At 33.1% G+C, this 19,568-nt stretch overlaps 1 protein-coding gene across 1 annotated transcript; it reads left to right on the top strand.

The window, feature by feature from the left end:
• Window positions 1–7,523: 7,523 nt before the first annotated feature.
• On the top strand, window positions 7,524–19,007 carry LOC137394368 (antistasin-like). The gene is made up of 9 exons (XM_068081079.1): window positions 7,524–7,581; window positions 8,249–8,371; window positions 12,244–12,393; window positions 13,816–13,923; window positions 14,929–15,018; window positions 16,263–16,352; window positions 16,779–16,868; window positions 18,663–18,733; window positions 18,948–19,007. The coding sequence occupies exons 1-9, from the start codon at window positions 7,524–7,526 to the stop codon at window positions 19,005–19,007; spliced, it is 840 nt and encodes a 279-aa protein (XP_067937180.1).
• The last annotated feature ends 561 nt before the right edge of the window (window positions 19,008–19,568 follow it).

Below are 19,568 nucleotides of genomic sequence, written 5' to 3'. Positions count from 1 at the left end.
AGCATTGGTAAAATTTTGGTGCTGTTTGAGATTTGTTTGAGCCGACGTGTTCTCGCTTTACAATCTTTGCCTGTCATACATCGAGCGTGTAGCGTCTTGCTTATGATTATGTAATATCAAAGAAGCACAAGTTAAATATAGAGAACAAAGAAACTTATTCAATACTTCTGGTCATCTGTAATAACAAGATTATAACATTTGCTGCTTTATACACCAAATCAAAGACAAATAAGATGTTTACTCTCATAAATTTTGCGCTCAGTAGCATATGCAATTTACAAATATTCAATGAATTCATTATTTTCTGTCCACTCAATTCTATAATATTCTATTTGGCACAAGGCTTTATGGTTGGCTAAAATGCAAGTAGATTCAGCTAGTGAGACATGTTGTACCCTAGGACACTTATATTCACCTCGTCTAACTTCGTGTTTTCGCGGAGTCATCCTCTCGTGAAAAGTTCATGTGCAAAACTAAACTATCATAACGAACGAGTGAAAGCGCGAAATTAAATAGCTTTGTTCATTTATAGTCCAAGAAACAAATGGCAGCAAATGATCAAATTGCATTATCGACTGCTCCCACACTATTCTACCTGCGGTTCACCATTACAAACTAGTCACAAATTGAAATTTTTTTCTTATCGGTGAACCAGGCCCGTATTCTTTGGGGCAGCTGGCCGGCTGAGCCGTCCCAACTTTTTAGGAACTTTCCGCGGCTAAAAACAGTCAAACTCGGATAACTCGCCCTCAGATAAAATGTAACATTTCATCTCAAACACAAGGGTAACTCGAAAACGGATTTGTTTGGTCTGTTCCCACGCAATGATAAATTGCTTCAGATAGCTCGGTCTCAACATCATTTATTCGAAAAGCTATTTGCCCAACGGCTATGGAAAAGTTTTTTATCGCTGTAGAATATCACTTTATTCAAAGCCATAGAGACAAACATCAACTTTTAATAGTTCTTAGGCGTCATTATTATCGTCATCAGTGGCCAAATACTTTTGTTAACGACCTTTATCAAGGTTTGCAAAGTATCAAGTTTTACCAAACATCCGCTTGGCCATGTTCCAGCAAAAGCGTGGAAACCTCCGTATGAACTTAAAATAAAATCGGCAAAATTGATCTTTGTTAAAACGCTCAAAAGAAAAAGATGTCTTTTTTCTGAGCGTTTTAACTGCGGTCAAGTTTTGCCTATTTTAATTTAAAAACGTCTTGTCAGTCACATCACCTAAAACAAAACAATCTGAAAAAATAGAAAAATGTTGATACTTTCCAATAAAATTTTTTAAAACTTTACATGAGAGGCCCTGCTGAGGCCCTACATAAGAAAAACCTGTTGGGGGCTTACACCGCCCCCTCAACACCTTCAGGTGTTCATAGCTAGTTGCCTAACATTAGCCGCCCCAACTTGCAACCAGTGAATACAGGCCTGCGGTGAACTGAACTTGAGAAATCTAATTATGTTTGTTCCACTGCATTTATTTTCACATCACTATATTTTTGGACTCATCAGAGCTGCGAAATTAAGTTGCAGTGAAATTTTACTCTGCATGCTACTCACGAAACTAAATACTAGCGAAATATAAGTGTCCTAGGGTAAAAACTATGGTGACTTCTAAATCTCACAGACACTGCAAGTAATTTGGCAAGAATCCACCCAGGTGCTAAATTTCAAACTTTATTTGCAACATCACCTAGTTAGCCTCAAACAAGAAATATTATAGAGCCTGTTATTATCATTGAGCGTGATCCGCTTATGATTATGTAATATTGAAGAAGCACAATTTAAATTTGGAGGACAAAGAAACTTATTCAGTATCGCAATCAGTAAAATTCAGTACTGGTCATGTGCAATAACAAGATGATAAAATTTTCCGCTTGTACACCAAATCGAAGACAACTAAGATGCTTACTATTTTAAAATTTGCGCTCAATAGCGTATAAAATTTATAAATATTCCATAAATTTATTATTTTCTGTCCATTCCATTCTATAATATTCTATTTTGCGCAAGGCTTTATAGTCTGCTAATAACCAAGCAGATTCAGCTAGTGAGACATGTTGTTAATAAAGTGGTAGCTTGTAAATCTCATAGACACTGCAGATAGTTTGTCAAGAACCTATCTAGGCACAAGATTTTAAACCTTATTTGCAAAATCACCTGGTTAGCCTCCAACAGCAAAAATTATAATTGTTTTGCTATGTATACTATGCCCATCATTTTAAAAAAATGCGTACATAGTTGCTTATCTAAACAGCTTTCACAATACATCAAATTACTGCACAGTTGCAAAAAAGTTATGCATGCATCTTAGATCGACAAAATAGAGTGAACAACAGCTAACGATCAAGATAAACCATCTTTTCAAAATATTTCATATGAATTGATGTTGCTCACAAAGATTACTATTATTGTAAAATATACTGACATAGTAAAATATTCTTGACGATTTCACGTTGAAACATTATATTCAAAATTTAATTAAATATTTAATGACTTTAATATTCACTGCCTATTTTGTTTTATTTTTAAAACCCTCAAGATGAGTTAAAAGCCAAGCCAGCATAGCAAGTGGGATGTGTTTCAAGTCATAGGTTGTATTCTGTCGCACAGATCCTGCAGATAATCTGGCAAATACCTACTTTCTTGTCTTTTAGTTGTACACAGGATATATTATATTTGTATTGCATTAGAGTTGTTGTCATGTGTATGTGTGCCAATTGTAGGCTCAATGATTTCTATCACGCTAATATTTGAAAGGAAATAAATATATCTTAATAAACCTATTAATATACCTACAGTAATTGGTAAAAATTTAATACTAATGGGTTAAATGTCATAAACACCCATAATAATGATTTCGCCACTAAAATGAGGATATACTATCACAATGCTATTTTTATTATTTTATTAAACTAATAATTGCAAAATTAATGGTTGAAATAACAAACACACCTTCGAATTCCCAATGGTCATTGAATGGTCTATAGATAAAAGTACACTTAATTAATTAAATGTTTGATATTCTAAAAGTAATGGTTATAATTTAATGAATGGTTTTGGTAATATTCGCAGTTATTGGACTAGCATTGAGAAAATTTAAGACTGTATGTACAGTTATGATACTTGTTTTGTGTTTGCCAACCAGTGGCCATACAAACAAATGTTCATGTACTGATATTTTACCATCAATTTAGAAACATCTTATTACAAATGCTTTGCGATTGGTGGCAACTAATTGTGCTCTTTTAATAATTGTGTAATATTTGGAACTAGTGGTTTTAATATAATAAGCATTGGTTATGATATTTGTGTTTCTAAGTTAAAGATGTTTTATTCTTTTCATCAAATGTAATAGCCTAACAAATTGAAAAAACTTTTTATAACAGTTTTGACATGAATTTATACTATGTGTGCATCAGAAAAATTGGTCAATGATTTCAAACGAATGGTTGATAGATCATACAAACTTGTGGTTATATTGGAACCATCAAATTAGCAACAATTTATCACAATGGCTGTGAGATGCTTTATGACTCAAGTTGCTTTTGTAATAATTGCTCAATGTTTTCAAGCTAATAATTAAAACATCATACACACTTTGTGGAGTAATGGAGCGAGTATTGGGGACATTTTATTACAGATACTTTGAGCTACTGTATGACTGTGAGCGGATTTGTATCAGTTAGCCAACTTCCTAAAATGGTTACATAAGTATAAGCACTCTTGATGGTATTTTGAGCATCTAAGTTGGGGACATCTCGTCACAATAGCCATGCAATGCTTGATCAGTGTGTGTAGATTAGTAATAATTGGTCAATGTTTCAAACTAATGGGGGCAATATCATTCACAGTTGCAACAAAACTTTTTGCCATCAAATTGGTGAAACCTTCTCACACATTTGCTTTAAGAGGGTTAACAAACAGGTGTGCATTTTACAATAATGTTCAATTTTTTAAGCCAATGGTTCAAATATAACAGAAAATTGCTTAGATATTTGTGCAAGACTGTGTGCGTGTTTAGTAAGCTAAATTCAACATTTATGTTATAATTATGTCTGTATCGAAAGTGAGTAATGTAATTGTAATGTAATTGTAATGTTACATTTTTTCTGCAGATCATAACCAGTCAATACACTAAAGTTGCTGTAGGTAACTATAGTTACTAAGGTTAACATACTGTTTGGTTACCAATTTTCACCGTGTACAATACAAATATAAAATTTGATGCTTTTTAGCAGGAGGTGTGTGCATTAGATAAACACTGTGGGTTTCTTTACCACTCTATATGATATTTTTGCCTTACGATATCAACACTGAAATGAATTAAAACTATAAAATTTTATATTAAATAATTTTTCGCTTTACCATTAACATTTCTATTTTATTGAGCCATTAATTGCAAATTATTGCACATTTACATTTAATCACCTTTACAGCTGCTTTTTCTCTTAACTTATTCTAACAAAACACTTTTTTCATGGCATGAAATGTAATAGTTACAGCTGTTTGAAAAGTTTGAAAATCTTTACAGTTGTTTTATTTTTTTAAACTGCACAAAAAACCTTTCTCATGATAGGAAATTTGAAAGTAAAAATGGTAACTGCTGTTACCTGTAAAATAAAATTAGATTTTTTTTTGCAAAGACTATGTATTACTCGAGCAACGCTGGGCATTCATTAGCAAGCATATATAAATGTATGTAAGTATATATAAATGTTGATAATTGTATAAAAGTTTTGTAAACAAGTATTGTAAATAAGTGTTGCACATGATTGCATATATTGATATATAGTTGTATATATTATATATATAATTGTGTATATAGTGAATTTATTTGCATATAAATTCTTTGTAATAATTCTACTAGATTACATGACTAACGTCTGCAAAAACTCTTTTATAAATTGTTCTTTAAAAAAATAAAACATTCTACCGATAATACTTTTAATAAAACTACATTTGAATGGTGTGTTCATCTAGATTAAAACCGCAAAAGATAAGCCTCATTCGAAACACTGAAAGATGCAAATATATTTTATTTCTATTCATAAGGCTATTAATAAATATACGGAGAAATTTACCCTTGCAACATTTCAGTTAAAGAAACTAAGTCTATAAACATGTAGAAACCTAGTATAATAGACCAGCATATTTAGATTACTCGAACGCATATATGTAAGACAGCCGTCAGCAATACCAAAAAGATTAATTCTTAAAGGTCGACTTGCAACAAAATTCACATTACAGTTATTTGGTATCAAAAGATTTACCATGTCTTACTGTGTTGTGTGGTAGGTGCAAAATATGTGGAAATGTGAGTACAACTCTTAAAAACTAAAAGCGAACAGTTAATCGCAGGCGCACAAAACCGTCGTAGTTTGGAGTCTCTTTCCAAAACGGCTCGAATGTGACATAGTTGTAGGAGATGGCTTCTGTTTACACTTTCAAGCAACCTCATTTGTCGAAATATTTTCACAAATATACTTCACGCATTCAATAAAACCATTCTATTGTTCTTAAGCATCTATTTCATTGTCATTGTAATGCTGTCACTTTTAGCACTGATATCTTACAACTTACCGTAAAAATTCGTTTAATTTTCTAACCATAGCTCGAAGGAGTACATATCATTGTCTGATAATCATGACGAGCCTGTTGGTTACCTGTGATAATTGAAACTCGCTGCAGAAATTATTCGCGAAGTATAAGTTGGGTCACATGATCAGATTACGACTAGACGATTAGGCCAAGTCAGAACAAAACTGTAAAGTAGCGAGCATCTATATTTGATACAGAGTCTTCAGTAAAACCCCAAGTGTTTGTCATAAACTAGTGCTACGATAAGTTTAATATTGAGCCTTTTATTGGCTTTTCAATTTACGTGAGAACATCACGTGACAAAACAATAACCAAATTTAATGACTACGTCAGAGAAATAAACAGATTTCAATCTACGGCGGCTTTTTGTTTTTTAGCTTTTAAGAGCTTGTAATCACATTTTCATATATTTGGCACCTACAACACAACAGAGTAAGACATGGTAAATCTTTTGATACTAAATAACTGTAATGTGAACTTTGCTGCAAGTCAACCTTTAAGTTTGCCGGAAGTTGAAAGCATACTTGATTGGCTATTGCATTGAGTCAGCACTACACTGATTAAAGTTCCCGTTCTCTTTTCTCTTTTTTTCCTTTTATATCTTTTTTCCTTTTTCCTTTTTCCCTTTTTTCTAATCCTCTTTTCCTCTCTTCTTTCTCTCCCTTCTATTCTCATTTTTTCCTCCCTCTCTTTCTCTCTCTCTCTCCCTCTCTCCCTGTCTCTCTCCCTCCCTCTCTCCCTTCCTCTATCCTTCCCCTTTTTGTCCCTCTCTATAACGTTAAATTTACAAACTAATTGGTTAAGAAAAAATTATTTATCCCAGACAAAAACTAATCTTGTGTGCCACTTTCCCATCTAGGATAAGTCTGGCATGCGAACTGGAAGTTAAACAGATTGAAAGATTGTCACTCTGTGTTTATCGACAAATTTCTGTATTTTAATCAACACCAAAATTCATCAGTACATTGCCAGCAGGTCATTAATATCGCCTCCATTACTTTGTGACTGATTGTATTGTATGACAAATATTATCTATTGTGTTTTAATGAATGATGCGGTGTGCAAAAATTATGGCAAACCCGTGTTTGTTTTTTACTGAAATATCTTCTTATCTCATATTTCATCTCAGATTACCTCTAATAATACCTCTAAATTATGCATAATAAATCTTTGCATTCCTTTAAAACATAAATTGTACTAATTAAATTAATTGTTTTTTTCCGCAAAATGTTACAAGCTAAACTGAGCTCTAATTTTAAAACTCAAAGTAAACTTGTGTTCAATTCCTAAACCAATTGACCCTTTTCAGGACCACCAACACCTGTATAAAGATTTCAGTTCACATTTTCTACTTATTTCAGCAGGAGCCAGTTGGCAACTACCCTTAGCAAGTTTCCTATATTTATTCTTTGCCCACAAACTATAGACATGTGTCAGGTTTTTCTGGAATATTAACAATAGAGTTAACACATACAAAGTTTCGATTGGATATTTGAACTGCTCACAAATTCTGGATAAAAATGAGGCACAAACCTGCTTAGCTCAGGTGATTTTCATCACAGCAACCTTCAATGAAACATAACATATGTAGAATTGTTTGGGGGCCACCAAAACTTTGCACACAACTTTAGGATATCAGTAAACTGCCAGCATGTCATTACAATTACTACTATGTCTTTGTGATAGATTGCAAAATAATATGTTGAAATATCTTATTTGGTGCTGAGCAATCAGTGACACAAAGGCACACTTGTCAACCTCTTCAAGCTAAATAGGACCTTCAACGGTGCATATATGAGGATGTTAGCCACTAGTCACATTATTGTTATTGTCGCCATAGCAACAGTTGCCGAGTGCAAAGCGTATAAAAGGAGAATACTCATAATATTAGGTTTCATTGTAAGAACAAAGGCAACATGAGAGGTCCCGCACTACTTCTGTCACTCGCTGTTGTTATCAGTTGCACTGCTGCAAGTAAGTGTAGATATATTTTACAGATTGTTTCCTTAAAAATTTGTCACGAATTTACAGTTATAGTAAAATTAATATTTACAAACCGTTTTTTTATATATACGCTAGTTTTTATGATGTCTACTGAGGGAGGTTCATAAAAGCCATTCAGGGATCAGTTGCAGTCTGTATTAACATTGTTAGAGCAGCAGCCACTTAAACTAAAAAATTACAATATTATATTTAAAATTTTAAACTTGTTAAACAATAAGTAAACTTGAAATACTTACAATATAATGCTATATATATAATTATAATATTATTCCATTATATAATTATAATGCATTTACAAGCTGATAAAGTTTAATTTTCTTACCAATTTAAAAATAGAAGCAATATAATCTTCAATTGTCTTATATTATAAAAAAATGGTTGTTGTTACAACCAATGAAAAAGTGTTTGATATTTAAATTAGAAGGTTTCTAATTTTCAGAGTTTAAAAATAATGTTACATTTATCTTATATTTTTCTACTGAACCCTTTCTATAAAATTAGATATTAGCTGATGTTGTACTTATCGTGTTTTTCTATTATGTTTCTTTCAGAAGTACTTGCAACATTTTCATACTTACACCTGTGTGTTCAGCATACACTTTAGGGTAGCTACACAAGTAGTATGTACTTTTTTTAGCTACTACTCCAGTTACCTGTGAGTTCGAGGCTGACTGCTCTGCCAAGATTTGCGTTCCACTGGGACCTCAGACTGACAGTAGAGGTTGTCCTTTGCGAGGCTGTCCCTGTGAAAATGGATTCGGTGAGTATTTTAGTAAACTTTGGACTAATTGGTTCATATGTATTTATAATTTCAAAATACTGCATTACCGGCAGTAGATATGTCAGCATGAAATTGTTGTCCAATTGCCACTCTTATGTTACTGCTAAGGGCTTTTTGTTTAGTTATATGAACAGCTTTTTTAAGTTATCCAGTGACTCTATGTTTGAAATTTTTACTGTATTAGTTATGCTTGTCTGTCTCAAGCCATAGTTGAGATAAAATGTTGCTTTCAACAGGGCTCGAACTCATGACCCTCAGCATAGTAGCCTGCACCCCTCAATCCCTTTTTAGCCATGCAAATAGGTTTACCTGAAGCTTTATGGCCACACCTGATAAGCTCTCAAATCATGCAGCAATAGACCTGGAGTTTGCCAGTGATTCTATGTATGTATATATTCTTTACTATAATAATACTTATTTCTATGCGTCCAATGCAAGGGTTGGAATAAAAAATGGCTTTCTATGGGACTTGAACTCCTAATACAGCTCACTCACTTGACCCGCTAACACCTGTGCCAATCAACCATCTTATAGTCTTACAAATTACCAATTACAGGCAAATATTTATTCTCTATGCTTTAATGGCACAATTACAATCTCTCACACTGCCCTGGACTATCAGGTTGCCAGCTTACAATAATAGCAGTGAAATATTACATTAAAATGTTAACAAGCCCTACAAGTACTATAACTAATTACAATATTGAATTCTGCCTATTTACCAGAAAATTTGCAGTTGTTCTCTCATGTAGCATTAAACCATGTGTAACACTATGCTCATGGTACCCACTAGACATCTGAACTCTCTTTGTTCAATCAACCTTCAGTATTGGCTATCAACACAGACTAGTTGTTCATCACATCCTCACATGACATTTTTCCTTACTGTTAACGGCTCATTATTCAAAGTTCTGTTTGTCTGTTTGGAGGAAAGATATCAAAAATTAGTAATTTGGTTTGATTGATTGCTTTTATTGTGTTTGTGTTATGATTGTCTGTTTGTACCAAAATATTTGTTGCGATTGAATGTTTTTATTCCGTTTTTGTTATGGTTTACTGTTTATATTGAGTGATTTCTTTGCTGCTATTGTCAATTTGTCGTAAGTTTTATTAGCTAAAATTAGGCCGATTACTTATTAAAACCTAATATGAACAGGTGCAAAATGCGCAAACTTAAGCTGCAACTAATTTGCTATAAAGATTGGGGCTCAAATGGTTTAGCGTGAAACAGACATCACATATTTAGTTTTGCTATAAATTAAAAACACAGACTTTTATTATGGATGGAGTGAGACTTGAGCACTTAGTAAATTTAATATTAAAAAGATTTGTTATAGAAAAAAATCAAATCCATTTGAAGCAAGCTGAATATTTTTATTTTCAGTTTAATCAAAAAAATCAAAAAAATAACTAAAGTTTAATTAAAGATGATACTTGCTTTTGATTTATTCAGATGTTAAAAACTTTCTTGTCCAAAGAGCTTACTAAAACGTGAATGGTTTTGTTTTCAATGAGCAATGTCAAGGTCAATAATATCACATTGCTTTTCAACGCTGTGACCAAGTCTTGAGCATTCTGTCAAAGGAAAGTGTCTTGACCGACCAGAGTTTGTACGGAGCTCACAAACTTTTATTAAATTTGAAATGAAAGTGTTACAATGTTGACATATGTTATTGTTGTTTTGGACTCTGCAGTGTTATATAATACTAGATGGCAAATCTAACATAATTACCATGTAATCGCTTGTAATTATTAAAAGTTATAGATAATCATAGCTTGTGTCTCCAAACTGTCTATATTTAGCTATTCAGTAAACATGTCTGTTGCATAACATGAGCCGAGCAAGATTGAGAAGCCCTTATTAATAGGAATAATTAATTATTGTTTATACTCGGTACCACAAGAAAACGCATTGACGTGTCGTTTCCTTCTCAGCATAGTTGCTATTCATGAATATCTTCAACTCTTATAAACTCACGTTGTTATATAAATGAGTAAATACATTTTATTTAGGATTGTCATTAGAATGCATGAGTCTATGATGTAAATGCTATGAAATGGCTAAGTAAGATAATAATAATGTATAATGTATATATAAGTAATATTATAATATATGTATATATAATAATATTATATATATAATAATATATAGTATGGCCATAATAAGTGGAGATTACTTTTTTAGTTTTTTTGCATCAGCTGCTACAGAAATATTAAAAACCTGTATCAACACCTGCTCTCAATTTTGTTTGTGTGTCTGTATCCTGAGTGATCCTCAATAATTGCTTTTAGTAACTCAAACATGTGGGAGATTTTATATATCACTGAGCAGTAGCAGCTATAATACAATCTTTATAAGGTTACAATCATCCCGTTTTTTGATAATGAATAATTTTTTTTGTTCTGCAGCCTGTGTCATAAGTCACTTTGTTGCAACTTAAAAAGGTCTGCCTTTATGTGGAATAGAGAAGATTATTACAGACTATAAGGATATTGTGAAAGACAAAAAGAAATTTTTTTAAAGGCGATGACTTGATACTTGATACTATTATAGCAACTCCATTGAGAACCTAAAAGTAACAAGACAAGATAACTCCAGCTTATACTACCAAAACACACCTATATTTATATTTCTCCAAGTTTGTGTGTCATCTGTGATTCTGTCTGTCCGGCTAAAGTGATCATTATCTAGCAATAAAAAATCTACCTCGCAGAAGATTTGATCTCTGTACTTCCCTTTCACCAGGTGATAAGCTAACTAATTGAGCTCAGCAGGATGCATTAGATTCATTGGGCGGTATGGGTGGTTTTCTAGGTTTAAATAAACATAGCGACTTTACATTATGTCACAGTCCAACATTACTAAAGCTTGCTCTCACGGCTCTTATTAGTAAGTTAAGCAATACAGATACTAACTTCCTTAAATTAGCCTTTGGTAATGTACCAGGCTAATGGCAAATAGCAGGCAACTGAATTACCTGCCATTGTTCACAAGCTTTTTTTAATATCTGTGCAACGCCGGGCGCTCCACTAATTTCAATATAAAAAGCATGATTAACAGGCCCCTTTAGACCATTAGGCTGAGCCATCCTTATCATTTCTAATTATCTGATCTATCCTTATCTCGATTCCAGGTTATAAGTTAAGTAAATGTATGTACTTTATATTATTAGTTATTATTACCTTTTACATTTGTTTTTCTTATAAAAGGTTTTTAAAAACCATTTAGAAATTCATTACCTATTTTTCTAATAGTCATTGGTTTTCAAATGCACCGTTTCACATTGCTTCCAATTTCCAGTTCTTTCTAATGGCATTCTGTCAAAGTTAAGAACTTCAAGTGGACAGTACTGTTTTATGTTGCATTATCCTTAGTAGGCATTGCCTATACATTCTCTCTCTGTTCAGTCAGACAAAGCACCCTCATGCTTTTCACCACTCTACATTTGTACTAGTATTGAAAGGCACCGGTACCATCCATACAAAATTTGAATACGACGAGGTTTTACTGCAACAGTAATCTTTTTTATACCAACTTTTACGTAACTGTTGTTATTATTAATTCAACATATTCGTGATATTTATTGTTTTTCTTAGTTCGTATTAATTGCCTCAGTATCAAATCAGTTTTTATTGTAATCATTGTATATATATACAATATATATATTTGTATATATTTTGTTTTGTATATATAATTTTATATATATAATTTATTGGCAGTAAATTCATTTCAAACAGAAATTTTTTCCAAATTCAAATTTTGCCATACAACAATCATAACGCATAGCAACAGTTAGTGAATCGAATCGAATTAACGACATCTTACATCTGCAGTTATCTCTTTTTTACAGTACCCCCAGACTTGTCATGCGTTTGTGGAAGAGCTCTATGCCCCTGCCCTGTAAGCTGTCCAACACTCACCTGCCCTGTAAACTGTGAAGCAGGAAGTGGTTGGGCTGTTGGTCCTGACGGTTGCAACATGTGTGAATGCAGACCTCGTGGTATGTAAATATGCGTATTGCTCAGTAACAGTTGCATACTCAAAGATTGACACTTTATTAGAGCTGATTATTTGTGAAAGTAATATCAGTAGTTGTCAGCCCTTGACAGATAATTACAGTGGGTCACATCAAAGTAAACAGATAACCGCAGACAGAAGTTAACCCAAGTCACAAATATGGAATTGTTGGCTGACAGATTAATTTATTTTGTAATTTTCCTTGAAACTTCAACTTGACTGCAGACTAATCTGATAAATATTTATTTGAAAGCCATGCATGTCATGTACGTTTTTATAAAGACCGGCTTTCAATAGAAAATTTTGGCATGAAACCTTATGAGCTTTTGAATGGGCAAAAGGCATAAATTGTTAGGCTATTAAACATCATGGTGAGGATTTCAAAACAGTCTCTAATGACATGCTGTGATGATCTATGGCTTTCGATTCAACATGCACAAAGGTAATGGCAAAACCAGGCTGAAGTTGATATGGTCTGCTATTTATGAACATCTATCAGCATCTATCAACATCTATAAAACTCTATAGGTATCTATAAGGATCTATAACTATTTATCTTCATCTATAAGTAAATACAAGTATTTCTAAATATCTAACAGTACCTACATAAACAACTGTAACTCCAATAGCCTTTGGAGTATTGAGCGCAATTTTACATATACGTATGTGTATATATGTATGTATATGTATATATGTATATGTATACGTATATATGTATACGTATATATGTATATGTATGTATGTAGATATGTATATATATAAATATATATACAAATATATAAATATATATATAAATATATAAATACATATATATTAAAAAAAACTTGTTTCCTCACCCCGGATACCCCGTATGGGTGGTAAATTCTGCTCTAATTCGGGTCTCCTACCAGAGACCTGGGGGTTTGAGCACTCGCCTCAAGATCTTAGCTGTTCCTAATAGCGCACTTTTCTGCAACTCACCTGAGTTGATTGCTGTTGGTATTTGGGCAAGCCAAATTTTATGCGCCGGTGTTATCGCCGGTGATATATATATATATATATAAACATATAAATATATATATAAATATATATATATATATATATATATCGAGTTACATATAAGCTATATACAGTCACACAAACATGTACATGTATGTATATGTTGCTAGTTACCAGCAGCCATATTTTTCTTATTGCTAGCTAGCATTTATTGCTAACCAGACATTTATAATTATTGTTCTAGCTCAGTCTATGCTAGTAGTTGATTACTGATAAACAGCATTGTCATACCCTGCCTAATCTGTGCTAGGGCAATAACGATAATACTACTAATAATAAAGTTATATACTAAAATGACAAGACAAAATGTATTTGTGACTTGTTTTACTTATGCAACACTTCAAGTTCTGTAGTTCTATGTGTTTAGACACAATCAGGCACACTCGGCCTGTTTTAGAGTGCCCTCCTGTCTGTGAGATGTACTGTGAACATGGAAATGTGCTGGATAGTAACGGCTGCGCAACCTGCCAATGTAGTGAGTATTACATTTTATTGTAAAATGGTTTATAGATTAACTCTATTATAGGATTAACTCCATTGTAGGATTAACTCTATTGTAGGATTAACTCTATTGTAGGATTACCTCTATTGCAGGATTAATTCTATTGTAAAATGAATTCTATTGTTGGATTTGTCTCACTGGGCTATCAAAAGCACAATATAGCTGCCATTTAAAGTTTTTGTTTTATTTTTCTGTTTCAAAAGCTTCCAATTATAAAAAAAATGGTTGTATAGTTGGAACAGAGCAAACTGCTATGCGAAACAAATATGTACTTACTTATAATTAATAGATAGCTATAGATTTCTGTATTGTATAGTATGAATGCTATTTCATTAGACCGTTAAAGCAGTAATAGGTTGATTAAGCAAATATAAATCCACTTTTTTCTACTCTTTGATCCTAAAAAAGCTAGGTAACTGACTTACTCTTTGTAACGCAAGATCATTGTGACAATTTTAGCCAAGCTAACACGAAAACCGCTGTGCAGGATGGCGCATGGCTGATTCTCACCAAATAACAGTTTGTAATGTTTGTGTAGTGTTGTCCTATAAAAATTATCGTAAATTAACCAATAAAACAACAAACTACTTCTTTGGTAAACCAATTTCAGTTTAAATATAAATTATTATATACTTGAGATAAAAATGAATAAAATGATCAAATTTAATAGCTAGCAAATACAAGTTTGGTTTAAAAAGTTATAATTCATTATTGGTCGATTGAGTCATGATTTGTTATCGGGCAATTAATTATAATAGCAAACTTTTGGGACCATGCAAAGTTGACTTGCTGGAAAGCGGGTGCAGACAATGTACACTGTAACATAGGGTGTGAATAGCATGTTTCTCTCATAGGCTACCTGAACCTCCAAATCCCCTAGTGTATGTGCCAACTTATGCAACATGTACTTATGATTAAATAAAGCTATAGATACATGTATATTTTGCTCTATCTTCATCTATATTGCTTTGGTTTTAGAGCCTCCACCCTGCCAGCCAGTTCGTTGCAGACGATTTTGTGAGAACGGATTTGCTACGGATGAAAATGGCTGCGAAATATGCCAGTGCAGTAAGTCTCTCATTGTTAAAGTCTACCTCATTCAAACATTTATTTATCACAAAAGAAAGTGGTTGTATTGAAGGTATGTTATATCTAAACACTTCTGTGCTGTGGCTAGAGCAGTCTGTGAAACTTTCAAACTTTAAAGCAGATTGATGTCATCAATAAAATCTTAGTAAGCCTTTCCATTGACCAGATAAATGAACAAATATTATGTAAAAAATCTACTCATAACTGTTATACAATAGCTAATAGATCCATATTAGAAAAAAACTTCGATTCTATTTTAGAGGACTATTCCAACAGAATTTGATGAAATAAAAAAATCATAAAAGTCAAATATATCATATCATATATCATATATATCATAAAAGTTGTCCTATACACATGGTATATATCAAATATAGAAAATTAGTTTTCTTCTTAAAGCAGTTCAATGACTTAATCAAATAATTCACTTTAGGTTGGAGCACTTTTGATTTTAACCAAATTTAGAATATTTGATTAAGAAATTGTCTGCTCTTCAGCCTTTATAATAGAGAAAGTATTCCTCGCCTCTTATTCAGTCTGAGCTAAAACATTTATCATGAAAACAAGAAATAGTTGAAATGCTGCATGTCTGTGTGGAGTGACTGACCAAAGTTCTTAATAAGTCAGTTTTATTGCCTCTTTAGCTACTATAACTTTCTACAAAGTTCAGATTTTCTGAATGTTGTTTAAGTTTTATCATTTTCATTTTTGAAGAGAAGATTTACCATCATGTCTACAATAACAGTGTGGGTGCAGACAACTTGATTTTGAATGCTTCATAATGAGTTTTACAGATACCTCAAAGTTTGAGATACTTGGATATATTTTTCACAGCTGCATGAATGTCATTTTTTAAACTTTCTTGATAACAAGCTATAAGAATGACAAATTAAAACTGCATATTTAAAAAAAAATGTTAAGGTGTTGCAACAATTGAAACAAAAATTCACCTCAAATTTGCTTAAAACATTGTTTGGTTAAGCTATATTTTTAGGAGTTGTGGTAAAACTGAAAAATGATTAGCAGCTTTTTCTGGTAGTCAAAGGTTAAACAGTTACTAACAATATCTGCTGACTGGCTGATGACCAGCTAATAAATAATAAAGTTTCACTTATGACCAAATATGGTTACAGACCGTTATATAATAAAAATGGTTATAATATGGTTATAATATAGTTATAAGAGCGTATGACATTTCTGTGTACCTACTGCTGTGGTTTTAGAGCCCCGAGTATGCCAACCAGGATTCTGCAGTCTGTATTGTGAGAACGGATTTGCCACAGATGAAAATGACTGTGAGATATGCCAGTGCAGTAAGTCTTTTCATAGCAAACAACTAACATGGCTTTTGCAGCTGCCTAAATTCATCTCATTCAGAGAATTATTCTTTTAAAACAGCAACTAGATTTTGCGTAAAGATTTTATGTATGTCTGTTGATTTTACATATGTCTATTGATTTTGCATATGTTCATTGATTTTAAAAATGTCTATTGATTTTATGGGTTACCTGAAACCTGGTGCTTGGTTTGTTGTTGAGTGGTTTACATAAAACACTGTTGGGTGTTGCAATCAGCTTCAACGACATAATGTTATTTATCAACATATTATTGGTTCATTAGCTGACTAAAAAATTGACCAAGCCAATGATTGGTTGAGTAAAATATAATGTTTTGCCTTAAAAATCGGCGTTGACATAATAACCTGTAATAGTATTATTAAATACTATATTATATTGTAGAGCCAAATGTCTGCCCTGCTGTAACGTGTATTCCACAATGCCCTAATGGCTATGAGACGGATGAAAATGGCTGCCAGACCTGCAGATGCAGTGAGTATTTACACTTCCTACAGTCAAAACTTTCTATTCAGTAATTGCTCAATTTTTACAGATGATTGTTAGAACACATACCTCTGAATACACAAATACAGTGAATACATGTTTGATAGTAAAACTATGAAATTGAGTGTAACCCTTCTCAGCTGTTTTTACAGTTCGTAAGATCAAAACAGACTTACAGATTCTTTTTTAAAGTCACGAGTATCCTGGCAGTCTAGTGTGCTGTGTGAGATTGTCAGGTGCCAATAAAGTGCAGAGAATCATTACCTGCACAATTATTCTTTCCTGCAGAAGGAGCTTGATTGGTTCAGATGTTGGAATGTCAACTCTTTGAACTAAAATTTTGAAGTTCAAATAATATAAGATGCAATATTTTTTTTTAATGAATTTCCAATTCTGTTTGGTGTAATCTTTTTTCTAAAGTTCTTAATGTGGTTCTGAGCAGAGGAGAGGAGAAAGCTTTTACTTTTTCACTTTTTTTACGTGAATAGTATCATTGCAGTTCAGTTTGCTATGAGAGATCATTAGGCATTCTGATGAAGCACAGCGAATCCCGATCTGCACAAGTAATCTGTACCGGTAGATGATGATTGTTTGTGGAAAATGTTTAAATTTCAGTTCAACAAGCTAAAACTCACGAGTTCTAATCCCATACAAAACAATCTTTTTTCCAATCTTCAACTGTAGAAATGGACAGAGAGACAAGGCTCTTACTATAGTAAAGATTCCATGCAGAGTTAATATCTTGTAAAGAATAATACTATCAGTAACTCACAATAATCAACAATAATTATAGTAGTCAGGATATAATAATGCTAATACTTCCTTCCTACACTTGCACCTCAGTTTATTGAGATGTACTACATATATAGTTGCTCAGCTATAATTTTCGTTTTTAAGTATGCATAATGCATATCATTGTAGATGCAAAACTTCTATGTAATAGATTTTAAACAAATCCTGACAGAGAGTGGAAAAATATTTAAGCCTTTTACCAAAAAATGAAAAAAATAAAACCCAAAACCCAAAAGAAATATGTCTTTGACAAGTTTTGTATTAAAACGCATTTGTATGTGAGAATTAAAGAACACTTTTAGCAGGCCCGTATTCTTTGGAACTGCTGGCCGTCTGAGCCGCCCCGACCTTTTAATTATTTTCGGCAGCTAAATACTAAAAATTGCAGTCTAAGCCCATTCACTCGAAATTTCAAACAACTAATTTACTATCAACTAGCGTTCTGTATTGTCTCTGTGGTGGCCTCGCCAAATGAGTGATCTTGTGAGACTTTGTTAAAACTTTGAAACTGAACTTTATTGCTTATAGTGGGGATGTGAAGAAGACCCCCAAACTTGCATTTTCTTTATCATAACATAACCAAATCTAAACATTGTTGAATAGCACTATGGGGTGGGCTCGTCTAAATAGTCTTCTAATATTACTCATAAACTTATATATTAAACATTATATATTACATATACATATATCACATATTAAATATTACACATATATAAAGATGTTGAATTAGATGCAGAACCAGTTGTAAAAGGTTTCTGCTATCGACACATTGACAGAACAAAAGCTATTGCAATAAGAAAGTAATACCTCTTGTTCTGTCAATGTCCCGTTCAGAAATCTATAGTGTCATGAGTCTTATATCGTAATTTTATTACCGTTCGTTGAATAAAGAAAAAGTTCTGCCTTCAATGAACCATAAACAATATATTTATGTAGATTTTGATGCTTAAAATTGACTGAATTTATGCATACTTTGAAGGTTGTTGATAGTTAAAAGGTTTAGAGCTTCGAGGCGCTGCCCAGACTCCAGTTGGGGGCTTACACAACCCCCAACCCCCCAGGTGTGCATAACTAGTCGCGTAACATTTGCCGCCCCAACTTGCAACCAGAGAAGACAAGACTGAATTTCAGAGTTGTTTGCGAAACGATACAAACAGATCTTTATAGTTGATGAATTGTATGAAAAATTGTATTTAATACTTAGTACTATGCACAGGTTATTCCAATGCATACTGAATTCCCTGAGTCGAACTGTAAGCTGTTTTCCTTATACAGGACCAAGGCCCTGCCCGGCACTTCGTTGTGCTGACCCATGCCCAAATGGTTTTGCTCTAAATGAGTATGGCTGTCAAACATGTACATGCGGTAAATATAATTACTAAATCTTCTCTGGGAGTAACTCTCTGCTTCTCATTTTACATGTGTCAATTATTCATCCAGATCATCAAAAGGTGTAGAAAATTAATCTCTTTTTCTTTTGCTCTCTCTCTCACCCTCTCGCGCTTGCTCTCTTGCCCTCTCAATCCCTCACTCTCGCTCTTCTTGCTCCCTTGCTCTTTCACTCTCTTGCAGTCTCGTCCATGATCTCCTTTACTATTTCATGCACTCTTTTGCTCTCTCCCATTTTCCCTGTTTTGCTCTTTTTCTCTTTCTCTTGCTTGCGTTCTTGATCTCTTACACACACTCTCTCTCTCTCCTCCCCCGTTTTTTCCTCTCACTCTCCTCACTCTCTCTCTCTCTCTCTCTCTCTCTCTCGTATCTCAAGCTCTTTTGTTCTCTTGCTCTCTCTAATTTTCTCTCTTCATGCATGCTCTCTCACTATACCATGTCTTGTGAGATTGCAGGCTATCATGGTTATCCACTTTTTCTATCTTTTGTTCTTTTTAACAATGCTTG

Source organism: Watersipora subatra, chromosome 4 (genome assembly GCF_963576615.1).
Source record: "Watersipora subatra chromosome 4, tzWatSuba1.1, whole genome shotgun sequence".
NCBI classification, from domain to species: Eukaryota; Metazoa; Bryozoa; class Gymnolaemata; order Cheilostomatida; family Watersiporidae; genus Watersipora; species Watersipora subatra.
Note: the sequence above shows the minus strand (reverse complement) of the source record. Positions and strands in the feature narration are given on the sequence as shown.